General features: G+C 39.8%; 1 protein-coding gene across 4 annotated transcripts; it reads right to left on the reverse strand.

The window, feature by feature from the left end:
- Nucleotides 1–6,201: 6,201 nt before the first annotated feature.
- On the reverse strand, nucleotides 6,202–20,364 carry LOC114439680 (interferon-induced very large GTPase 1-like). 4 transcript variants are annotated; one of them, XM_028411782.1, is made up of 4 exons: nucleotides 20,243–20,364; nucleotides 19,027–19,123; nucleotides 12,079–12,116; nucleotides 6,202–11,995 (listed from the first exon to the last, which is right to left on the reverse strand). In XM_028411782.1, exons 2-4 carry the CDS (start codon nucleotides 19,100–19,102, stop codon nucleotides 7,238–7,240), a joined length of 4,872 nt encoding a protein of 1,623 aa, XP_028267583.1. In that variant the 5' UTR covers nucleotides 19,103–19,123; nucleotides 20,243–20,364; the 3' UTR covers nucleotides 6,202–7,237. The 4 variants fall into 4 exon arrangements, with proteins under 4 accessions (XP_028267583.1, XP_028267579.1, XP_028267580.1 ...); XM_028411778.1 differs by having other exon boundaries at nucleotides 6,202–11,998; XM_028411779.1 differs by having other exon boundaries at nucleotides 6,202–11,998; nucleotides 19,027–19,119; nucleotides 20,243–20,290.
- Nucleotides 20,365–26,874: the final 6,510 nt, after the last annotated feature.

Here is a 26,874-nt window from a genome sequence, read left to right on the forward strand (position 1 = left end):
CCTTTTTTTCTAGGTTAACAGTGAAGTTATCATGTAGCTTACAGAAATATGGGAACTGTATATCACAACAGTAATGTAGTGCAGATAGATTAGTTTAGGATCCAGATCTCCTTTCTTATCTTGTAGTTGATCAGTAACCACAGATATGGAATAAAAGGTCTTAACTTTGCTGACATGATATTAGTCCTAGACTTTGATCTCTTCCTCGCCCTCAGTAAAGGTGTATGTAACTGCCACAGTGGGTGTGCATCTTATTGATGTTTACCTGTGTTGTTATGTTGCCTGCAATATAGCGCTAACCATAGATGGCGCTGCACTTGCGTGGTTTGTGTGACAGAAGAAACAAAAGAAGAAGAAGAAAGAGCAGAGACTGATAAAAGTTTTTTTATTTGTATTTTTGTGCTTGAACAAGAACCCAGTGTCAGTGTTTCCTGCTGCACATAGTGAAGAGTGTTCGAGGCTTTGTTGACGCCTGATTCAAGAAGTGGTTCAATTCTTGAGGCTTCAATGACACAGTGCTCGAGTAGGACATCTATCTATCTATTGATCTCGCCGCAAGTTATTAGATGCCACAGTAATTATGTCTTTTAGTGTTCACTGTGATAAAGTCATCAGTAAATGAAACAGCTTGTGTCTGCATGTGCAGCGTGGAATTATAGGGTATGATGTTTTGTAGTTGTGGGAAGTAGCTGGAGTCGAGATGCATAGCATAATATAGAACTTTATTCATTCTTTCCAGCAATTTCTCTTGTTACAGCATCACAATGACCAACACCCAGCACCCACCTACAGCCTAATGTCAGACCTAGCAATAAATAAGACATACCATGCAATATATATCAAAAAAGAATAAAGAAGAATACAACGTAATAGAATTTAAGTAATAAAAGAATAGTATATAAAATAATAATAAATAAGTAGCATGTTTAGATAACAAGGCTATGCTCTGTATCTATGTATGGCTATGCATCTTCCTGTGATCTTATATTCTGAAGTAAACTTATGAAAATATATATGATGTATAATATATGCACTTACAGTATCAGTCAAAATTGCACATGAAGTTATTGCAGTTTGTAATAATATTGCACATTGAGGATATAAGTTTGTCCAGTTTGCCCACTACTGTCCTCCTCTAGCTCTGTTCATTTAGAGCTACAGGAGCGACCCCTGTTGTTCATGTCGTGGCACTGCTTGTGTCTCTGGAGTCTCTGTTACAGAGCTGTCTTCATCTTTGTCTCTGTCCTCTTCCTCACCTGCTGCCTGGCTGTGTCAGTTACATCTGAGTGAGTTCAAACTGTTTCAACATCTGCTGAGACACAACAGCTGGAACCAATTCATGCTGTAGATCTTTATGTCACAGGTCACTGGGAAATGAAACCACATTTGGTCAATAATATTCCCCAGATATGATACATGTTTATGTTAACAGAGTACATGATCGTACTGACCAACGTTATCTGCTCATGGGACTGATGGAGCAGCAGAGTCCACATTTTAAGAGGCAGGATGTGGTACAAGCAGTGCAGCTCACCTTCATTCAGGAGTGTGGGGTTCACGTCCCACTGACACTGTGAGCTGTTTTGGTTTTACTCGCTGTTAATTTTCTTTTTACTTGCTGTTTAGTCTTGTTTTCACATCTTTTGTAGTTAAAAATGTCTGTAAGAGCTCATCTTAGATGCACATAGTGAAATGTTTGAGGTAAACGATTTTGATTCTTAGATGGGATCTGTATGTCTGCAATAAAAAAGAATTTCCTCTAAAGGAATTCTGTCTCTGATGTTTTCCTTGGGAGGACAGGCTGGCTTTAAGAGACCTTTTGTTCATGATTAAGTTGGGAAGGAGATCTGTACTGATGATGACCAGTCATGTTCCATTATACTGTCAGGTAAATGCAGCTGAGCTACACTGTGGTTGGCTGTTTGATGACCTGACTTCCTACTTACGTGATGTTGCACCTGTGGCAGGACGGTGTCAGCGGGAGTCTCCCTTCAAAAGAGCTCTGTGGGAGACATGCTGTGCTTCCAAATGATCAACACACACCTAGTAAAACTATACACATTTATGGCTAGTATTTACACTATTTTGCCACTATTTTGCCAGGAGGTGAAGAGGAAGGAGGAAGGGTAAGAAGAAATAGAATTACTGATGTCATCAGAGCTACAATAGTGGATCATGTGATCAACCATGGAATGACCCTGAGGGAAGCTGGACAACAGGTTCAGCCTGAGCCGCTACACTGTAGCAAGCATCATAAGGACATACTGATGAGAATGGGTTAGTACAGTTCCCTCACACTAAGTTTTGTAGTAGTACCATACTCTAATTAGAAAAACAACAATACTGTACATGTAAAACTGAAACTGTTACTCCACAGAATTACTAGACATCCAGCATCTGGAAGGAGGCATGCGAGGATATGGACCAGGCATCGTGTCAGGCCTGGATACGGCACTCCAGGAGACATGTTCCCCGGTGCCTTGGACTAGAAGACATTGCATGTGATGTTGATGAAATTCTCAGAATCAGAATCAGAATCAGAATCATGTTTATTGCCATGTAAGTGAAGGGGGTTCACATTACTAGGAATTTGCCTTAGTGATTGGTGCATACAAAGAACATATAATAATTAACATGCAATAAGATAAAAACTAAAATAAAATTAAGTAAATAAACTAAAGTAAGGCTAAATTTACATGACAGACATGGCGTAACAGACATACAATGAACAGAACATAAAATACTGTGCAGATGAAATGGTAAACATAGACCCTTATATGATCAAATGGAACAGTGTAATAATGTAACAGGTACCACATGGATCGGTGAGGTGGTACTCGTGTGCAAGTAGTGCAAGATGGAGTAAACAGTGCAAATAGTCGTCATTGTGCAGTGACTATACTAAAGTGACCTACTGAAGACAGTGCAGAGCAGTGCATTAATTACAGTTTACAGTTTTTTCTGATTGCTTAAGCACATTTCTGTAACTATTGGCTATTTGTGCAAAACTCTACACACAAATAAAAAAACCTTACACCAAATCAGCAAAACATTGTAGATCTTTTGCAAAAGCTAATACATCTTGCTTAACTCTTCAAACCTTTGTAAAAATGGTATTTTTGTACCACACAGTTAACACAAACCATCATATTACTAAGCACACAATGTGCCAACTACACACTGATGGTATTAACTGAAAACACATCTGGCTTTTGCTTTCTCTGTGCACAAGGTCTGTCCATGTGAGGTCAAACTTTTGTCATAAATAGTTCTATAAACACACAGGGATTCAAATTTCAAGTATGAATGTTTATTCACACACATCAAAACACACACAAGAAAACAAACAATTTCACTGAAAGAGAGAGAAAATCAGTCTCATTGTCTCTCTGGGTCCGGCCACAGAATTTCATCAACATCACATGCAATGTCTTCTAGTCCAAGGCACCGGGAAAAATATCTCCTGGAGTGCCATATCCAGGCCTGACATGATGCCTGGTCAATATCCTCGCATGCCTCCTTCCAGATGCTGGATGTCTAGCAATTCTATGGAGTAACAGTTTCAGTTTTACATGTACAGTATTGATGTTTTTCTCATTAGAGTATGGTACACCTACAAAACTGTGAAGGAACTGTACTAACCCATTCTCATCAATATGCCTCAATAAGCCTCATGATGCTTGCTACAGTGTAGCGGCTCAGGCTGAACCTGTTCAGGGTCATTCCATAGTTGATCACATGATCCACTATTGTAGCTCCGATGACATCAGTAATTCTATTTCTTCTTACCCTTCCTCCTTCCTCACCTCCTCGTCCTCTTCCTCCTGCTTCCTCATGTCCTCATCCTCCTCTAATTCTCACTCTTCTCAGTCTTCTTCTCCCTCCATTGTTCTCCACACTGAAGCTTACCTGTGGCTTATTTACAGCTCATGCTGATTGCAAAGTGAACTAATGATGTAAAACAGTTCTCACATGTGACAGTGTAGCCAGACAGTTGGCAAAATAGTGTAAATACCAGCCATAAATGTGTGTAGTTTTACTAGGAGTGTGTTGATCATTTGGAAGTTGTGTGTAAAGCAGTGAGTTGTGTTTACAGTTCAGCAAAAAGAGTGCTGTCAAGTGGATTATATTTATACAATTGCAAATTGTGTGTTACAAAAGTGCAAATTGAGTGTAAAGCAGTTTTTTTACTTTTAGTTTTGCAAACTCAGTGAGTGATTTTGCTATAACTATTAATAGTTTTAGAAATTGTGCTATAAGAATCATTGTTAGTGTTTAAGCAATCAGAAAAAACTGTAACAGTCCAACAGCAGAGGGGAAGAAGCTGTTCTTGTGGCGTGAGGTTCTGGTCCGAATGGACCGTAACCTCCTGCCTGAGGGGAGTGGCTCAAAGAGTCCGTGTCCAGGGTGAGAAGGGTCAGCTGTGATCCGACCTGCACGCCTCAGAGTCCTGGAGACGTACAGGTCCTCGATAGATGGCAGGCTGCAGCCGATCACCTTCTCAGCAGAGCGCACAACACGCTGCAGTCTGTGCCTGTCCCTGGCAGTGGCCCCAGCGTACCACACTGTGATGGAGGAGGTGAGGATGGACTCAATGATGGCCGTGTAGAACTGAACCATCATCCTGGCTGGCACCTTGAGTTTCCTCAGCTGCCGCAGGAAGTACATCCTCTGCTGGGCCTTTTTGATGAGGGAGCTGATGGTGAGCTCCCACTTGAGGTCCTGGGTGATGGTGGTACCCAGGAAGCGGAAAGAGTCCACTGTGGAGACGGGGGTGTCTGTCAGGGTGAGGGGGGGTGATGGAGCTGGCACTTTCCGAAAGTCTACTGTCATCTCCACTGTCTTCTGGGCATTCAGCTCCAGGTTGTTGTCAGCACACCAGGACACCAGACGGTCCACCTCCATCCTGTAGGCAGACTCATCCCCGTCTGAGATGAGTCCAATGAGGGTGGTGTCGTCAGCAAACTTAATCAGCTTGACAGACTGGTGGCTGGAGGTGCAGCAGTTGGTGTACAGGGAGAAGAGCAGAGGGGAAAGTACACAGCCTTGGGGGGTACCGGTGCTGATGGTCCTTGTTTCCGAGACATTCGTCCCCAGCCTCACATGCTGTCTCCTGTCTGTCAGGAAGTCAGTGATCCACCGGCAGATGGAGTCTGGAACATGCAGCAGGGACAGCTTGTCTTGGAGGAGAGCTGGGCGGATTGTGTTGAAAGCAGAGCTGAAGTCCACAAACAGGATCCTAGCATAAGTTCCTGGGGAGTCCAGATGCTGCAGGATGTAGTGAAGAGCCAGGTTGACAGCATCGTCCACAGATCTGTTAGCTCTGTAGGCGAACTGCAGGGGGTCCAGGAGGGGGGCTGTGATGGTCTTGAGGTGGGACAGTACCAGGCGCTCAAAGGACTTCATGACTACAGACGTCAGTGCCACAGGTCTGTAGTCATTTCTGTAGACATTTCTGTGGCCGGACCCAGAAAGACGACAAGACTGATTTTCTTTCTATCTCTCTTTCTGGCTTTTGCTTTCTCTGTGCACAAGGTCTGTCCATGTGAGGTCAAACTTTTGTCATAAATAGTTCTATAAACACAGGGATTCAAATTTCAAGTATGAATGTTTATTCACACACATCAAAACAATCACAAGAAAACATGCAATTTCACTGAAAGAGAGAGAGAGAGAGAGAAAATCAGTCTTGTCGTCTTTCTGGGTCCGGCCACAGAATTTCATCAACGTCACATGCAATGTCTTCTAGTCCAAGATTGCAAAGTGAACTAATGATGTAAAACAGTTTTCACATGTGACAGTGTAGCCAGACAGTTGGCAAAATAGTGTAAATACTAGCCATAAATGTGTGTAGTTTTACTAGGAGTGTGTTGATCATTTGGAAGTTGTGTGTAAAGCAGTGAGTTGTGTTTACAGTTCAGCAAAAAGAGTGCAAAGCAGTTTTTTGCTTTTAGTTTTGCAAACTCAGGGAGTGATTTTGCTATAACTATTAATAGTTTTAGAAATTGTGCTATAAGAATTGTTAGTGTTTAAGCAATCAGAAAAAACTGTAAGCCTAAATTGTATCTCAGCTGTTTTATATTTGCGTCCTCCATTCCCCCAGCCGAGCTGGGGACATGACAACATTACAGCTAATCTTCTGCTTCATTCCGTCCTCCTCCTCTTCAAAGCAACAATAACAGCAACAATAAAACAAAAACCTTTTCACACCAACATGCTGTTTATTCATGAATATATAAATTCATACATTTTGAATCATGAGCATGAATACATTCCCAAAAGTAAAACATCACAGTGAAGCAGAATTTGAATTATTTTAATTAATAACACAAGAAATCAATCTCACTAATGTCTTTTTTACATGCAATGAACCTCCATAACAGTAAGTCTAGATATCAGAACAGCAGAAGATTAAAATGAGGCCATTACAATAAACTACACATTATACTATGTCAGATTTCAGTTTATGTTCATCATGTCTCAGACTAAAATGCAGACACAATATACCAAAACAGAAATCATTTAGAATCAGTTAAACTGTTTGGTAAATAAATCTTCCTACATTCACACAAAAATAAAGAAAAAAAAATCACACAATAAGTTTTCCAAAAATTCCATCAACAAGATGAGAGATCAGAATGTGTTGAATGATAACATTCTTCAGACATGTTAACTTTCATTGTTTACATCACGGCTGAATCAGAACAATGAAGAATAAAACAAGCTGATTAAATGAGGTCAATATAACACAGGTCAAATACAACAAAATATTCTCTGATAATGTTTGTTGTGTTTATCATGTTTCAACTTAGATACAAGAGAACACAGATATTTGATTTTAATAACACAAGGAACCTTCTATTAATAGGATGAAATGAAACAGAAATTACATGTCTGACATGACATATCTTAAAACAGTTCACACATGATTCTTTGTAATTGTTAAATTGTATTCCCTGAAAATACTTAAAAAAACAACAAAGAAAAATCACTTCTGGATGTTTTCTATAAATTCTCACCGACAAATGTCACTCATTGATACTCTGACTCGGTGAACAAACGTTTCCTGATGTCAGACTGATCAACTGTAGTTTGATTCAACTGTTCAAATATGATCAATAAATCAGTGGCTGTGTTTTGTTTTTTCATTTTTATCTTAATGTATGACCACATGATCAATCAGTTATAACTGATCATGTCAATAATCACATAATCAGTTATAATTGTGCTGGTTCACTCACAGTTTGTACATTTCATCCAGACTTTGAATAGCTTCTTCTTTTGTGTGTTCTCTCCAGTCAGGAGGAATATCGCCATAGCTCTTAAATTTGTAGCCATAGTGTTTTTCCAGTTCTGTTTGGAATCGACACACAAACCACGTCCAGTATTTCAGTTTAGATTCATCAGGGGTAATTCTCCAGTTTGCATACCTCGGTCCAGCTGATCTGTACTCTTTATAAGGAACAGTGTGTTTTGAATCAGGCTCAGGGCGAAAACTTCCATCACTTGCAACATTTGTTGTGCAGAACTCTACCCACATTATATCTGTGTTTCTGTAGTGCCAACCTCTGACTGAAGCAGACCGATGAAAGGGGACACTGTGGTCAGAACCGTGATCTTTCAGGGTGTTGGTGCAAACAGCTCCACAGAATGGACATGTTACCCAGCAGCAGTTACACAGCTGATCAATGAGGATTTTATCAGGACTCTGCCTGAAATCCTTCATTTCAATCATTTTATCCAGTGAGAGGCGGCTCACCTCCTCCATGATGGGTTTAAGACCTTTCTCTATCTCCTCTTTAAGGAAGTCAAACTTTTCTATGTCTCTGAAGTTCTGACAACTGATATCAAGTGTGAGCTTAGCTTTTATTGAAGTGGAAAATTCTTCCACCCACATGTCTATGCGTCCTTTCTGGGTTTTGACTTTCTCAGTTGCAGTAGATAAAGATTGACTGATGACGTTATTAATGTCATTAGCATTTTTTGTCAGTATACCAAGAACTTTACCTTTGATTTCTCTGGGGATGTATTTCTCCACCTCTCCTTTTATGAAGGTCTTCACATAATTCTTTGGATGTTTGATGTAGGTGATAAAGGTTTTAAAATCCTCTTTCTCTGCGAGTGACTTCAACACATGTTTCTCCAAGTCCAACCTGTTCCCACTGAATGCTGGGAAACTGCACTTCATCTCTCCAGCCACATCGATTGCAGTCTTGTTACAGACAGCTTCAATGGTGGAAGCTTTCAGTTTCTCACAGATCACTTCTCCAAACACGACAGCAGAGGAGTTTCCTTTGCAGAAGCTTCTGAAGATGTTGTAATATTCTGTTTTCTTGCTGTTTAAGTAAGTGCGAGCATCGTTGTTCTTTTTGTATGTCCTGTGAGACTGTGAGAGGAAACTCTCTGCTCTGTCAAAAACATACAGGATGAGATTAACTCTAAACTCCTTTTTGAATGTGTATTTACTTTTTGATTCAAACTCTGTCACTTTCTCTTGAACTTTTTTGGCCACTTCCTCTAAGTAAGCTGGACTGTAGCCTCTTGTTGCTACAGGCTTGGACTTAATATCATCAATGCATTGTTGTTCCACATCATTTATGAGAGATCGGATCTGTTCTTGGTCCTCAAAATGTAAAGATCTGCCAGTCACTGTTTCTACTAGTTTGTCGATTCCAGCTTTGAACACATTTGTGTGTTTTTTGTGGATTATGTAACCAGAGTAATCTCCAACCTCTGATATCTTTGTGTATCTACCACTTGTTTTGGATTTATTCACGAGAGGCCATTCTATACCAAGCTCTTGAAGGATCAACATCTGGTCTTCTTCCAAGTTGATGTCTCTGATGGGTTTCATATTTCCAGTTAGTTCAGTGACCCATTGACTCCAAACAGAGTCAAACTGCTTTTTCAGCTCCTCTTCATCTGTTGCTTTGTCTTTTAACTGGTGAGCGAGCTCTTTGCTTTTTTGCAGCAGTTTGTTCTCAAACTCGGTCTTCTTCTCATCCATCTTTTTACAAGCATTTTTCTGCTCAATAACTTCATCCAGTTTTCTTTTCACTTCTTTCACCAGTTCTTCATGAAACTCCTTAATTTTGGTTTCAAATCGGCCTCGCCACTGAACTAAGATTTCTTTGTCACTGTTCTCCTCAAAGTACTTTGTCATGTCTGTTTTGATGTCTTCATATGTTTCTCTCATTTCATGATAAAGGTCACTGAGATTAACCCTCTCTTGCTTTCCATTTTCAATGCTGGTATGAAGCTGGTTTTCAACAGTCAGCATGTGGCTCCTCAGGGTCCAGGTCCAGTTTCCATACTGAACCTCCAGTTTTCTGTATGTTACAATTTCCAGTGTGTTTTTGAAGCTGAAAACAAAGTGTTCATTCATCAGGGCGTTCCACAGGTCCTGGATTTTGCTTTTGAAATGTGAGAGAGGGATTCCATCAGACTGTGAAGCCTTAGACAGGATGATGTTCTTCAGTTCTTGGACACTCTCACTGTAACCTGGATTTGGAGGTGCCATTGGTGGACTTCCCTCCCATAACTGAGCAAAGTATTTCACATCTGTTTGCACATCAAATTTAATGATGTCACTGAAGCACTCTGCATCACAGGCCTCCTCTTTGGCTGCGAGTTTAGCCATCTGGTCCAGTTTTTCCTGCAGGCGTCTCTTTCCCTCCATGTTTTTCTCTGCAGCTGTGATATCTGTCACATTCTGGTGAACAAACACACAACTTGGAGAAAGTTTCACTTTCTTCATCCTCATGAAAGCTTGAACGATAACCTGCAGAACATCCTGCATCTCAGCTGGATTCTCACCAAAGATGTTGACCAGTGTCAAGTGTCCCAGACCAACAACAAATGTTGCCAGTTCATTGTCGTGGTGAAGAGTGGTGTTACCTGCCAACTCCAGAGCACGCAGCCCTTCAGTGTCCACCACTAGAATGTAGTCAAACCTGAAGTCTTCCTGGATTTCTTCTGAGACTTTGACCAGCTGCATGAAGGCCCCTCTGGTGCACCTGCCAGCACTCACTGCAAACTGCAGACCAAACATGGCGTTCAGCATTGTTGACTTTCCACTGCTTTGTACACCCAAAACTGACAACACAAAAACTCTCTGGTCTCCCAGTTTCTTGATGACTTCATCTAAAAGACTAGAGATCCATTTTAAAGGAACGTGGCCTGCATCACCATCCATCAGCTCCATCATGTGTCCTGATATCATCAGATCTGCAGCCAGCTCAGGGTATTTAGACCAGTCAGATTGTCTGCTGGTTGTTTGTCTCCCCTCAGATTTATGGGCTTCAAAGTTCTGTCCCATTTCTCTAAAGATGTGCTCCAAGCCAAAGGTGGCCGACTGCAGTTTTTTAGATATTTCTTCAAGTTCATTTTGTTTATTCGTGAACTCATCAGATTTGTCATGTTTGTTCTTCAGATCCAAGACCTCAGACCAGGTTACATCATAGCTTTGTAGAATTGAAGAGAGATCATCTGTGGCTAGATCATCTATGAAGATCTGAGTCCATTTCAGGAAGTACTCTTTCTCCTCTGATGACAAAGACAAGAGACTTTCAGTGAATGACTTCATCAGTTCACTACAGGAAGCAGTGCGTTGTTCTTGTCGGATTTCTTCCAGTTGTTGTTGCTTCTGACTTTTTTCCTTCTCAATGTTTCCTCTCAGGTGATGCAGTTCTTTCTTTATTCTGCTCCACTTGTGCCACAGTTGGCCTTGACAGGGGAGAAATCTGTCTTTGATCTTTGAAATATCCATCCCTTGAAGCAAGTTTGATATTTTCTTTGCAGCCTGTTTCCCTTTTTGGCAGACTGAGTCATCTTCATCCACTCTGATTCCAGAGACGTCTGCCATAGATTCAAGCTGGAAGGATGAATGTGGTCCAGACAAAATCTTTCTAAGAATTCCTTTCAGTTTTCCAGATATATCTGGTTGGGTTCTTTCTCTCAAACCCATTTTGTATTTTCCTGTTTTGACCTTCTTTGTATCACAGTCATCACCAGCACTCAGAATGATGAGTGGCGTTGTGGATTTTAAAAGTTCTGTGATGACTGCAGCACTTTTGTGGCTTTTTTCCAGAGTTGGTACAAGAACAACATTAACTGAAGATTTTTCAGTCAGTATTTCTCGCTGTTTTTCACTCAGCAGAGCATCTCCATGAAGATTACAGAAGGCAGTGCAGTCAGTGAAGGAATCATCAGGTTTTCCAGCAGGGCAGTACCAGGCGATCTCTGCCACTCCATCCATCAGATGATGAGTTTTTGTGCTACCTGGGCAGTTTCTGTGGAAGAAGGTGCTGTGACGGTCGTTGATCAAGGAGTTCATGAGCTGAGATTTAGACAGAGACAGTGAACCCAGACGGAGAAATGACACCATGGGTGTCTGAGCTTTGCAGATGGGCATGCTCTTCATGCTGACAGATTTTGGATCGTCTTGGATTCTTCTTATCTTCCATGTTTTCATGATCTGTCTGAATGTCCACAGAGGACATGTGAGTTCCTTTGTGAGTGGGTCAGGAACAAGGAGAGGTAAGGCGTACTGACACTGTGAGAGCTTTGTGATCATCTGCTGCTTCAGGAAGCTGTCTGAGCGGTGAAATACTGCCATTTGAACATCCAGTGGATGCACATCATTCTGTTCAGAATTATCAGAGGCTTCAGTAGTGCTATAAAGAGCATCAACAACATCTGTGTCATCACTGTCAGACTCTGAATCAGACTGTGAGATACCTGCATCAGGACTTTCTCTTCTTACAGGAATATATCTGGCTCTGTAGTCTAACCTCATTAACCTGTGAAGAAAAGTGTGAGCTAGGTCCTTCTCAGATGTGTCATGACTCTGTTTCATAGGTGGAGTAATTTTAAGAAAGTCTGCTGGTGACATCTTCTTCTGTTGATGTTGTTCTTGAAGATGAAGTTTGCTGAGCAGAGTTTCCATTTCTCTTTGACGGCCTGTCTCTCTGTTCTCTTCAGAAACATTCGCTGACTGCTAGAAGTAATATAATAATTTAGTTTATAATTTCATTGTATTATGTGCTTAAGATAAATTAGAGTAAAAGTCTTTCTGACCTTTTCTTTGTGCCCGCTCACATGCCTATCCAAGGATCCTGCAATGAATCAATAGTCAATCAGATGACAATAATAATGAGATAAAAAAAAGTCTTGACACCTTTAATTGTGTTTTAATCCTGTCAAACAATACATAAAACATCACAAGATGGGATGATAAATATCAAATCTGTAATGGCCTGTCTTTAGTTGGTGTACTCAACCTTTTTACTGTGTGTTTGTCAGTGTGTTAATTGACAACCTCTTTTCTGTTTTATTTCTTCATGGGGCTTTTAACTTTCTCCTTCTTTCCTCTAGATTTTTTAGACCTTTTTCTTTTTCTGAATAATGAATATGATAATACAATGACAACAAATCTAGTTACACAAGGTCATATCTAATATATTAGACATCCTATATTCTCTATTTGTTGGAATGTCTCCAGTACAATACTACAGCCCTAAGTGGTTCAAAATAACTAATTAAATATGAATGTATCACAAAAATCACCAATTGAACATTTATTTGATTTATTTTGGTGCATGACCTACGTTTTATAAAGCTGTCATATTGCCTATGTTTATACACACTCTATGGTCCAAGCATTCTGCCACTTGACAGATGATGGAAAATGTATTTAATGACCTTATATTTTGCCATATACAAGCATTTATGATTTTGTAGCAGCACTGCTCCTTTTGAGTTGGTGGGGGGTGTGGTCAAGGAGAGAGAGGCTGAGGAGCAGGGATAATTAGGACCTGGGTGTGTGTGTGTGTGTGTGTGTGTGTGTGTGTGTGTGTGTGTGTGTGTGTGTGTGTGTGTGTGTGTGTGTGTGTGTGTGTGTGGCAGCAGCAGGAGAGGCTGGGAGCAGAGCGCATTGGGAGAAAGAAGCCTGAAAACAGCATGAAAAGAGGAGGCCAAACCAGCACCAACTCCACAATATTACCTCCACAGCGAGGCTCAAAGGCACAGGAAAGTGGGTGTGATAACCTGAGTGCTCTTTGGCAACAAAAAGTAAATGCAGTGGATGTGCAAGAGTGGTGGTGGCTTTCCATGACATGTGGGACAAACTTTGTGTGGCAGCTGGATCTCCCCTCACCTCTGGGACCTCCCTGACCCCCCTTCATAAGAACCTTAGTTTGGATTCTATTGACAAGAGACTGCTGATTTTTTTTTATTGTTGTATTTTTGTTGGACTCTCCCTTAGTTTGAGACTTAATTTTGACTCAGACTGTTTATCATTTGTATTTGGATTTGATCTGTTGTATTCAAAATATATATAACCTGACATTGCTCACAGCATTCCTGAGTCCTGCGTTTTCTGTTGTTTGCAGGGGTGGGGCTAAAAGTGACTAAGTTAACTGGACGCATGAGTTTTTTTCACTCGTCCAACTCTCAATGCCCCTAATGTGAACCTGACCAACCAATGACAGCCTCTCTGTTAGGAAGCTACGGCTGAAAACGAAAAGAAACGGAGGAACTGGTCCCTAAAACGAACTCCACCTTTATGTTCGGCACTGTTTCTGCCGGCAGCGGCGGCGCGTCTTCTAAGACTGTGTCTGTGTGTGTTTGCGCCCGACGTGTGTCGCAGTGGAAGGGCCGCGTGTAAACGAACGCATTATAATGCTACGAGCACGTACGCGCCCACCTCTCTGAACATTACCAGCTCGTTATATTCAGGTTCGCTGTTGTTTCTGTCCTCAGCTGTGTGTGTGTGTGTGCGCGCGTGTGCGCACGTGCGTGCAGTGGGAGGGCCGCGTGTGTACGTCAGATACAGAGGCAACAGCTAATGACGTCACCAAAACAATAACGCAGGAATTGGAATTTGCGTAAGAAACACAAATAAGTATAACAAAATACATATTTACACATTATGATTACTTCATTTCTTATTGTCATTATATATATTATTTTTCAGATGGTTCCAGATGCTCCAGGTAATTTCCCATGGGCAAATTGCGTTTTTGCAACAGCACAGTTACAGCAAGCAAAAGATAAGAAAAGCTATATACATAATAAAATAAACTACCGATATTATGCAATACAATCAAAAAAGAGTTTACAGATTAACAATTACTGCACAGATGAGTGGAGGTAGAAGTGGTTTGTAGAAAACTGTACATAGTGCATCAAAAGAACAAGTAATTTACTGTATAGTGTGCTGTGTGAACATTGCACCTATCAACCACCAATCCAGCTGTTCATCTGTGGAAAAAACTTCTGCCAGTGACTCTGAAACAGCATCTCAGTCTATAATCTTTTCTTATTCTTTCAGAAACAGTCGCGCTGTAAATGTCTCTTTTGTCCCTGCAATGTTTGTGTGGCAAAAGTTGAAAAATGAAGCTGCGCTACATGAAAGAAGCGCTGTTTACTGTGAGCGTAACTTCCGGGTTAGCGTAACAAAACATAGCAGCGCTAATAAGTCAAATAAAAGTTTCCAGTAAGAAATAACAGTGAATAACAGTGTATAACAGGGGTATGCAGAACAATGCACCTTCTGGCTGAGATAACAGTCCGCTACGCGTCTATTATTGCGTTCAGACCCGCTTTTCAGATGTGTAGAGGACTCAGCTAGTTAGTGGAGATACTTCTCTTGTCTTCAGAAGACATCTTTGATACACCACGTCAGAGGCACAAGGCTCTACAATTGGATATTTGAGCCCGTTGTGATATCGCTCGATGGTCCGATTGGACACTAACTTGCCCGTAGAATAATACAGCCAGTCTATCACACAGACATGCCTGAAGTGTCCTCTTTTCGAGGAAAGAAACAGAACGTCACTTTCCTGATATATGAGCGACTTTGTAAGACATATGCTCTCATATCGTATACGACGGGTCAACTCCGAAATAATCAAGCCCCAAATTATAGGGGGGCTTTGGATTATTTTAAATAAAATAAAATAGGGCTAGCGACGTCAACGCTTAGGAGGCACACTTCAGTCTGTTTAAATGACTGTTGAATAATACTTTACAGAACTACATTAGTCTTTGTTTTAACCTATTTGAAATAAAACTTTATTTTGTTCTGTAATTGTTATTTAAATTTTCATGTTTATTGAAAACTAATACTGAGTGCACGTTATCAGAGTTGTTGTTTACCTTTAAAATCTACTGATAGTTTTTGAGAGGTGACAGAGTAGGCTACCTGACGTCATTTACACAGAAACATGCAAATTAGTGTCAATGTAAAAACAAATCGTGATAAAATCGCGATCGTGATTTTATCATTAAAGAATCGTGATATAAAATTTTTGCCATATCGCCCACCCCTAGTCCAGGATGTATTTTGGTCCAAGACCATTCAGTGCTTTGTAGACTAGGAGTAAAGTTTTGAAATGTATCCTTTGACTCACAGGAAGCCAGTGCAGTGATTTGACGACCGGTGTGATGTGGTCCATTTTCCTGGTGTTACTCAGAACTCTAGCAGCAGCATTTTGGACCAGCTGCAGCTGCCTGAGTTTTTGCTAAGACCTGTGAGGACGCCGTTACAATAGCCTACTGAAAATAAGTGCATGAATAAGTTTTTCTGTGTCTTGTTTGGACCGAACTACACAGTGTAACTACGTTACGTGTGTGTGTACCTACAATGTTTGAGAGGGATTGGAGCAGGAGTGAAATCCACATTAAGGAGTGTGATGCTTGTGTTATGCATAAGATGCTCCACTTTAGTATGTGTCATGTGCTTGTTCGCATTTGTTGTGTATGTGGGAGAAGTGGAAGAAGGGAAACAGGTTTATGCCAATGTCAACAAACTGAACCCGTTTGTCTGCGCAGGTTAACAGCATGCATGTCCACACCGGTTCGCTCCTCGGCTCGGTCAGCTCGCTCTAACTTCACCTCAGTTTGTGTTGCAGTGCTTATGGCTCGAATACAGTCGCAACATTAATCCTACAGGTTTTATTTTTACGCGTTTGTTAAAATAAATAAATGAAAACTGGATTGATTAATATATAGACTGTCAACCTTTCCCTGATGATGTGATATTCAGATTAATTTTGAGGTTATACAGTTTAACAGGATTCATGTTCAATGGTGCTTGAAAGTGTAAGGCCAAATGGGCTTCAGTAATGGTCATACTAAAAAGACAGATCAAAATGTTTTCCTTTTAAAAATGTAAGTCTACTTGTATTATTTTGGTCTTAATGCGTTATTTTCATTTTGTTGTCTTTCAGCTTCAGGACAAGTTTCACAGCATCACCAAGGTGCTCCTGGAACCAAAGTTCGTCTCAAAGCTAGATGAATACACTCCCAGCTTCCTGGCTCTCTTCCATTTCAAGGGTGGAAATGTTGGGCTGACGTTGCAGGCTGCTCTCCCTCAAGGTATTATTCAGTGTGCTTGTTTGTTAATATTTTAAGGTTATTTCTAGTTAATATTTTAAGTTATTTGTTGTTTAAAAACTACTTTAATATGAAATTTGCAAGGCAGGCTCCAGAGCTGAGGTTGAAAAGGTTAGTTGATGGTTGATTAGGACCTCTGACTTCCTGGGGATTCAGCAAGTGTCAGGGTTTGTGAGTGGAGCGGACACAGTTGCAGGACGCAGAGCGGTTAAAATCCAAAAAAAAGTCTTTTATTTAAAGGCCAGGAGGGCAAAACCAATACAAAACTAAAAATCACACTTGTCGTGGTCAAAAGGTAAAGTACAAAATAACTAACTAAAAATCACACATTGCGTGGCAAAACTAGAAAAGCAAAAACTAGGATACTTAGCAAGGATTCAAAGCAGGGTTCAAAAACATGACATAAACAAAGAAACTACCTGGAGCAAGCATGGCATGGCATGGCACGGACGAGACATGAAAAGACACAAAGCCCACACAGACGAGACGAACTAGCAAGGACAAAGGGGAAGACACAGACTATATACACACAGGGACCAGGGAAGACAACGAGACACAGGTGACACACATGAGGGCAGGGCTGGTAATCAACAAGGAGGGAAAACACAGGAAGTAGAACACAAGACAATACACAGGGAGGACAGGACTACCAAAGTAAAACAGGAAACACAAGACAAGACTAGACAACTAAACACAAACCCAGGAAAACAAAACACCAGAACTACAGGAAAATAACAATAACTAAGCACAGATTACCGTAAACTAAAAACCCAAAACAAGGACATCCAAAACCATAAATAACACCAAGTCGTGACAGCAAGTATCCTTATTAACTTGATTCAGTTGTTTAACAATGATATAAGGTACTTGAAAAAAGTACAACTTGTTAGATGAAAGTCTGATATCCCTTACACAAAAATCAATGAAGGTATCTGATGTGTCTTTTTTTCTTAAAAGTCAGCATTTTGTAAGTAACCTCGTAATAGTGACAATAGGACTGTATAATCATTTTAACCTATTTGACCAGCTTGCACAGGAACAGTATTGATTTGGATTATTAAGAAATAACAATGTTTAGTGAGTGGTAATCGAAAATATATATTTTTGTTGTTTCAGGCTCCTCAAAATCAGAGCGTCAACATGACAAGGGAGGCTGTCATTGGCTGCTGGATGGTGCACATGGGAGAAGCCACAGAGCAGCTTTTCAAAGAGCATGATGTAAGTTGAAGCACATGCTAATTTCTCTGCTATAGCTTCTAGTCCCACCTGACATGTCTTCATTTCATTTAAAGCTAATTAAGTGTACTTTCAGGTCAAACTTTGACTTGGGACTCAAGAATACTGATTAGGTTTTGCTGGTTGAAGACCATAGGTCTTAGCTGTTGACTCTGGAATACACTATGTTTGGTTTCAGGATGATGACGGAGATGGTGTGTCTCAACATCTTGCTACACAAAGGATGAAAATCTACAATACAAAGATTGATGGCCTCAGAGATGTGCTAGAAGGTGTGAGGCTTATGTAGTGGACCTTGCATTTCCCTTTCCAAGGAGTTCAGGTATACTATCAAAGTTTTTCAGAAACTGCTCCCTGACTTGGACTATTCCAGGCTGTCCCCAAAAGTGAAAAGTGAAAAAAAAAATTTCTAACATTTTTGTATTGTACATAATTGAGTTCAAAATGTCCCATCAGGCTGCTGCCATGATGGCCATACTGCCACACTTTTTAGGCAGCAATAACTAATTAAATATGGATGTATCAAGTGACCATTTGATCAAGAAACATTGTGATTAAAAACTATCTACCAAATTATTGAATATCTCTAGAAAAAAATGATTTGAGGAGTACTCTTAGATTTAGTTTTGTCCATGACCTACCAAAAGAAACCCTCAGTCACAGTCTGTTTTTATAAAGCTGTCATATTGCCTTTGTTTATACACAGTCTATGGTCCAAGCATTCTGACACTTGATAATTATAGGATGATGGGAAATGCATTTAATAAACTTACATTAAATTCATTTAATTAAAAAAGGTAAAAATAAAATTCAATTTGGCTTTTTTAAAAATATGAATAATTCAAAGGTCTTCCTGCTGCTCTTCATTCTCATCACACATCAGTCTGTAGCAGCTGGGATTGTTTTCAGCGACCATGACGTCTATTTTTTCTAACAGAGTTATTATCTCTGTTTCATCCATCATACTTCTTGTACATGTGTGGTATCTTTTTTCAATAAAAGTGCTGTGACCTTTCAGTTCTGTCAGCACACTTTCACATGTTGAATCAGACTCATGAGTCACAACTGTCATCATATAAGAAAGACTTTCTTTCCCAGCAGCCTTTTCTAACCACTGCACTCCTGATCTGTACTGACGGTTGTGCAGACCATTTGATATCAGTAGGAGAAAGGCATGAACTGGTTCATTTAATGGGATTTGGTCAATGTTTGGCAAACCAAGCATGTTAATGACTGAGATGTGTCGACCACACAAATCATACAGCTTGGATGAAAATCTGACCACATGTGTTTGGTCTTCATGGTCAACTAAGAGGTTTTTGGATCCAACATCGATGCTTGAGACTACAGTGTCCAGGTCATGGTGCATCAAAGAGCAAAAGTTAAAATTACCTTTGTTGTTAGTCACAGATTTTTCTTCAGATTCTCCTCCGTCTCCAGATCCTGTGTCGTTGCTGTTATCTTCCATCTTATCTCCTCTTCATTCTAACTGGCAAACAACAGACAATTCATGACTACTGCAAATCCACACTACTCATATTTAGCAGTTTGGAGGAGGAGGCAGGAGAGAGAACTGATAGGTTAAAGTCCAGGTATTGAAACTGGGCGAGGCAACATTCTCGTGAAAATACCCCAGCTATACACAGTTTGTGACACATATTCCAGATTTATTTTCTTTGATTAAACCTGTGATAAAAACAATGACCATTTCTTGTGCATTGTTTATCACAGAACTGTTTGGTCCCCTCCCGGTGGTTTGTTGTATTTTGAAAGATTTTGTGTTAATGTGTTCTCCCTCACATTTCAGGTGTCTTGTCTTTCCCTTCCTTGTGTGTTTCCTTCCCTGGGGCTTCTATTCCTCAAATAAAACTAACTCAGAAAAAAACAATATGAGGAATTTTAATAATTGCTCACCTGTGCCTGAAGAATAAGTCTTCATTTTCATCCTCAAAATTTGCCTCCCTCAATTATTGGCACTTACAACAGATCAACAGAAAAAGCAATCAATCCTCTGCTGCACTTTCCTTTACTGCATCAAGTGGTAAAAAGTCAGCACTGAATGGTAGCTGGGTCAGACAGGACTGAGATTGCTAAGAAAACAGCCTACTTGCACTAGCATCATACAGCTCTCTGTCTAACATTGTTAAGAATGTAATGCTAGCTGCTGTTTGGCTTCACTACTTCACTGTGATGCAAAGTTCTTCACATTTACTGCCTCACCTTCAGACTGCTCCTTCCCAGATGATGTCTCCAGTCGTCCTAGGTAGCATAAGAATTTGTTTGCTTCTTAACCAGGTAACTGGGGGATTTGTTGATTTTTAGAGTTTGGATTTTTGCCTTTTTGTCTTTTTTTGGATACTGTGGCCAGTGTTCATTGTCTTCTGTGTTTTTGACCACTGACCTGCCTCAGCCTAACCATTTTGTACTTTTGCCTTGTTGGATTCCCCCTGTGAATATTAAACCCTGTTTTGCATGTACTACTCTGCCCTGCATTTTGAGCCCAAACCTTCAAACAATGCTGAAAAGAACAGTCACTTCTCCTCTACACATACTGAAATTTAAGCCGCGTTGAAGTGAACTAAAACAGTCATTTGTTGTACAAACTCACCTTTTGTGGTGCATGTCCTTGGTGCTGCCTGGTCTGTGTGTGAACATCCTGCTTCCAGTCCTCTTGTACATATAATGATCTGTGGGTTCTGCCCCTCGCAAACACCACAGATCTCATTGGTGCAATAAGATAAGAGGGCTGTAAAATTATATAGTAATAATGAAAGTAAAAATAAAATCAGGTTACAGGTGACTTAACTAGCAATGATGATGTTCTGCCCCTCAAAAAGTACAGATATCACTGGTGCAATAAGGTGATAAGAGGGCCGTAAATTTACAAGTTAGTAAAAATGAAAGTGAAAGTAAAAAGATTTCCAGGAAAATAGTGGGTTTGAACAGAACACGGTTTACTGCTGACTAGTGCTGCCAGTGATGACCCCTTTACCTCTTGCAGTGCTTTAAGTTCTTAAACTGCAAAAACAAAAGCTTAAAGACAAAAGAATCGTTTTCTCCTAGGTGTGAATGTCTGTAGCTGGTGCTCTGCCATGTGTAACTACTCACACTTATTTCTAGTAAATAAACTACATGCAGCAAACTACAAGCACTTTTCTAATTTGTTGAAGTTTTATGCCAACGTTTAAGAACTTAAATCTCTACATCTACACGCTGAACAGCAGAAACACTCAGAAAGTCAGTTCTATCAGTCAGCTTAGAGGAACACTTGGCTTGATTGTAATTACAATAAATGAGATAGATGTAAAGAGACAGTTCATTTTTCTAGGTTACCTGTGAAGTTATAGAATAAAGAATGTGGGGAACTGTTCAAAATACATACATACATATGTATGTATTTTATATATATATAATGATAATGAACATGTTTACAGTGTGCATGTTACATCTTTACTGGTGCTCAATATTGTGATGTCTACTGAAAATATTAAATTTGTTTATCACAACAGTAAATTAGTGCAGATAGATTAGGTTTAGGATCCAGAACCTGCTCCTATCGTATCTTGCAGTTGATCAGTAACCATTGATATGAATAATAAAAGGTCTAAAGGACAACTTTGCTGACATGCTATTATTCCAGGTCCTAGACTTTGATCTCTTCCTCACCCTCAGTTAAGGGGTATGTAACTGCCACAGTGGGTGTGCACCTTATTTATGTTTAACCAACCTGATCTCACAGAAATACGTGACATACACACGGATTGTTAACACTGAATTACGTGGCACCGACACGAGAAGTAGTGAAATTACATGCAGGCAATACAGAAAACTGTCTCCATAGAAAGTCAATGCGGGGCATTTTCGTAGGGACAACACAGATTTTTATTATGTGTGGACACCACAGACATGAGCTACAATAAAAATGAATGAGCCGATTTGATACAGTCATGACGTCGCTCTGACAGTTTACGCATTTGTTCGAAGCGATTTGGCCCTTAATAAACCTTTTTAGGAAACAATCACTATTATATTATTATTTAACACAAACGAACTGGCCCAACACGACCATCTATGTCAACATACACGTTTATTTGATCAATAAAAGTTGTTTTCTAATGCAACGGTGCTTGATATGATTGTGTGACAGCATTTCCTCATGAAATGATGGGAAATGGTGCGTGTAGAAGTAACGTGGAGACATTTTGTTGAAGTGATTATTTGGTTATTTCATTTTTGAGAAAGACTGGATTGAAAGAGGGTGAAAGCTAATGTTGGTTAGCAGTTGCTTTGGACGGAAGCGTCATCATGTTGCCATGGTAATGCAACTTGCGGGCCCACTTGTGCTGACGTAAATTGCCTGCGACAACGCATGCATTTTACTAATGATTTCACCTAAATAAACATTTATTTTTAGGGCCCGAGCACCGAATGGTTGCTGAATGGCGACTTCCTGTTTCACAGGAAACAGGAAGTCGCTATAACCTCTGTGTTCACGGTCCAATCTGTACCAAATGTCACATGTGTGATCAGAGTCTGCCCTTAAACACATCTATACAACAACATTGAGGTTTTGACAGAGTGCCACCTACTGGCTACACAAACTATTGTGTTTTCATAGGTTTTTCTGCCTGCCCCCCTGGCCTGTTTTGTGTAGGATTATGAAACTCTGTACACTTGTGTGTTACAACAAGACGCACAAAAAAGTCTCTTGGACCCCCCCTCCAAACCCAACAGGAAGTCCGCCATCTTGAATTTTGTGGTAATTTTTGGTGATTTCTGACCCTGCTATAAAACTTTTTACGCCTCGCATACTTCATGCAATTGAGCTGAAATTCACTGTGTCCACTCAGGACACCATAGGGAATAGACGCATTCCAAAACTCTTTCAAAAGTGTTACGGTGTGGTGGGGGTGTGGCCTCAAATTTGACCATTCGCCATTACATGTGATACAGGTGATAAGAGGGCTGTAAAATGTACAAGTTAGTCAAAATGAAAGTGAAAGTAAAAAGGTTTCCAGGCAAATAATGGGTTTGAACAGAACATGGTTTACTGCTGACTACTGCTGCCAGTGATGACCCCTTTACCTCTTGCAGTGCTTTAAGTTCTTAAACTGCAAAAACAAAAGCTTAAAGACAAAAGAATCTTTTTTTCTTCTAGGTGTGAATGTATGTAGCTGGTGCTCTGTCATGTGTAACTACTCACACTTATTTCTAACATAAATAAACTACATGCAGCAAACTACAAGCACTTTTCTAAGTTGTTGAAGTTTTATGCCAACGTTTAAGAACACGCTGAACAGCAGAAACACTCAGAAAGTCAGTTCTATCAGTCAGCTTAGAGGAACACTGTAATTATAATAAGTGAGATAGATGTAACATTTTTTCTAGGTTACAGGTGAAGTTATAGAATAAAGAATGTTGGGAACTGTTCAAATACATACATATATATATAATGATGATGAACATGTTTACAGTGTGCATGTTACATCATGTTACATCTTTACTGATGCTCAATATTGTGATGTCTACTGAATACATTAATTTTGTTTATCACAACAGTAAATTAGTGCAGATAGATTAGGTTTAGGATCCAGAACCTGCTCCTATCGTATCTTGCAGTTGATCAGTAACCATTGATATGAATAATAAAAGGTCTAAAGGACATTTTTGCTGAAAATGGTATTATTCCAGGTCCTAGACTTTGATCTCTTCCTCACCCTCAGTTAAGGGGTATGTAACTGCCACAGTGGGTGTGCACCTTATTTATGTTTAACCAACCTGATCTCACAGAAATACGTGACATACACACGGATTGTTAACACTGAATTACGTGGCACCAACACGAGAAGTAGTGAAATTACATGCAGGCACTATGGAAAACTGTCTCCATAGAAAGTCAATGCGGGGCATTTTCATAGGGACAACACAGATTTTTATTATGTGTGGACACCACGGACATGAGCGCCAATACAAATGAATGAGCCGATTTGATACAGTCATGACGTCGCTCTGACAATTCTTTGTTCGAAGCGATTTGGCCCTTAATAAACCTTTTTAGGAAACGATCACTATTATATTATTATTTAACACAAACAAACCGGCCCAACACAACCATCTATGTCGACATACACGTTTATTTGATCAATAAAAGTTTTTTTCTAATGCAACGGTGCTTGATATGATATGATATGATATGACAGCGTTTCCTTATGAAATGACAACGCATGCATTTTACTAAGTGATTTCACCTAAGTATACATTTATTTTTTACTTGGTTTCCTCGTTTAATGTATACTTCATCTCCAAAATCTTCTACATATTTATCCGTGTCAATCTTTTGCCTGGTGCACGTTTGTTCATATTGTTTTCTAAGTAGTTGTGTATTAATATTCATATTGCTTAGATGAAAAAACTATAATCACATGACACTGGTTGGATTTCTTTTTGTAACTGTTGTATTTTATTAGATCATCTGAAGTATTTGGATGTGGCTGTAGATCTAAGTTGCAGAGTAGATGCCTTGGACTGAAATCAGGCTGGCTGCAGAGACGGAGGCCTCGTCTTTCCACTGTGAAAAGATTATAACAAACATGGTGGGGTGTAAGTGATCAGCCATACACTTTAAAGTCATTATAATACCTGTGACCATGTGCAGTGAACACTTTGTCTTCATGTTCATGTGTTAAAGCAGAAATGTGCTCCTAGTGTGCAGCTATTTGCATTTTATTGACAACTCACTGACAAAGTTGAACAGATGTTGGTGGTGGAGATACCACCATGCAAACAGCCGTCATTTAGCTGACGGTGACGTCGATCTGCTGTCTTGATGTGACAGTTAACGTTAGCATGTAGCATATAGCCTAGCTAGTAGTAGCCCAGCAACCAAACTCTTGTTCTTCTTTTCTTTATTATTATTATTATTATTATTATTATTCTGTACTTTTTTGGCTCAGCATATCTTCAGAATGCATGGGCCGATTCAAACCATTCAAACATCAAAAGATTCAGCTCATTCAGGACATGTCAATAATAATTGCAATTCAAATGGCCGGGGACTTTTGAGGTCTCCTCTTCTGTTACCATGGTGACAGACTGATGCTACTTGATGTTACATGATGTTGCCATGCATCCAAAATCTCCTCAGGTCGCCATGGATGCATGGCAACTTGAATGTTGTGGATGCATGACAGAGTTTGTTTTGCTGTGGCAACCAAACTTGCATTTTCTTCAGGAAATGCAAGTTGCTGGGCAACCAAAGTTATTTTTAAGGTTTGAAGTGCAATAAAAACAGGCACAGCTTTAACTTTTGTTATTAGTTTGATTGCTGCAAAGCAAAGTATTTTTCTTTTTCTTCTTTAATATGCATTGCTCTTGCATGCACCGTATTATATGTTTACCATCGTGATTACTACCAATATGAAGTGCAGGCAATTTACGTCACCACGAGAGGCCCGCAAGTTGCATTACCATGGCAACATAAAGACACTTCTGTCCAGAGCAACTGCTAACCGACGTTAACTTTCACCGTTGTTGGAGCCAGATTAATTTTGAATTTATTTTAATATGTTTACAATCAGAATTTATGTTGCTACTGATTAGATTATGATTTGAATTATTTTTATAGATAAATTTTACTTATTGTGTAGAATGAATGGATCTCTCCTCCCTGGCAATTAGCTTTAAAACACCTGCAGACAGGTGGGGCAATGTGTGTGTAGGAGAAGGAAGTCAGGAGGCGGAGAGATACGGTTTTGTTAAGGCAATTTGATTTAATTAGTTCTTATTTTGAATTTATTATTTATTATTAATTTATTATTTTTTTTTGAAGGACAACTACGGAGAAAATCATTTTTTGTTAATAAAAGAGAAAGAGGAAACAAGCTGTGGATCTCCGTGAGTGCCTTTTTTTATTTGCGAGTCACAAACCTCCTCCAAACAAAGGGCCATCCACTGGCCGCAACAACCGTCTTTCAATCCAGTCGTTCTCAAAAATGAAATAACCACATGCTCACTTTAACAAATGTCTCCACGTTACTTCTACACGCCCCATTTCCCATCATTTCATAAGGAAACGCTGTCGCACACAATCATATCAAGCACTGTTGCATTAGAAAACAACTTTTATCGATTAAATAAACGTGTATGTCGACGTGTGGGCCGGTTCATTTGTGTTAAATAATAATGTAATAGTGATTGTTTCCTAAAAAGGTTTATTAAGGGCCAAATCGCTTAGAGAAATGCTTGAATTGTCAGAGCGTCATGACTGTATCAAATCAGCTCATTCATTTCTATTGGCGCTCATGTCCGTGGTGTCCACACGTAATAAAAATCTGTGGTGATTATGTCTTTTAGTGTTCACTGTGATAAAGTCATCAGTAAAAGGAAACCGTGTGTGTCTGCATGTGCAGCGTGGAATTATAGCGTATGATGTTTTGTGGTTGTGGGAAGTAGCTGGAGTCGAGATGTTAGCATAGCATAATATAGAACTTTATTCATTCTTTGCAGTTATTTCTCTTGTTTCAGCATCACAATGACCAACACCCAGCACCCACCTACAGCCTAATGTCAGACCTAGCAATAAATAAGACATACCATGCAATATATATCAAAAAAGGAATAAAGAAGACTACAACATAATAAAGGAATAGTATATAAAATAATAATACTGTAAATAAGTAGCATGTTTAGATGACAAGGCTATGCTCTGTATCTATGTATGGCTATGCATCTTCCTGTGATCTTATATTCTGAAGTAAACTTGTGAAAATATATATGATGTATAATATATGCACTTACAGTATCAGTTAAAATTGCACATGAAGTTATTGCAGTTTGTAATCATATTGCACATTGAGGATATAAGTTTGTCCAGTTTGCCCACTACTGTCCTCCTCTAGCTCTGTTCATTTAGATCTACAGGAGCGCCCCCTGTCGTTCATGTCGTGGCACTGCTTGTGTCTCTTGAGTCTCTGTTAGAGAGCTGTCTTCATCTTTGTCTCTGTCCTCTTCCTCACATGCTGCCTGGCTGTCAGTTACATCTGAGTGAGTTCAAACTGTTTCAACATCTGCTGAGACACAACAGCTGGAACCAATTCATGCTGTAGATCTTTATGTCACAGGTCACTGGGAAATGAAACACCACATTTGGTCAATAATATTCCCCAGAGATGATACATGTTTATGTTAACAGAGTAAATGATCGTACTGACCAACGTTATCTGCTCATGGGACTGATGGAGC

Source organism: Parambassis ranga, chromosome 8 (assembly GCF_900634625.1).
Source record: "Parambassis ranga chromosome 8, fParRan2.1, whole genome shotgun sequence".
NCBI classification, from domain to species: Eukaryota; Metazoa; Chordata; class Actinopteri; family Ambassidae; genus Parambassis; species Parambassis ranga.

Coding starts and splice junctions, on each gene's coding strand:
- LOC114439680 (XM_028411778.1), bottom strand. CDS start 19,102: ATGGAAGATAACAGCAACGACACAGGATCTGGAGACGGAGGAGAATCT. Junction 12,117..19,026: donor ATCTGTGACTAACAACAAAG/GTAATTTTAACT, acceptor GATTCATTGCAG/GATCCTTGGATAGGCATGTG. Junction 11,999..12,078: donor TGAGCGGGCACAAAGAAAAG/GTCAGAAAGACT, acceptor TATTACTTCTAG/CAGTCAGCGAATGTTTCTGA.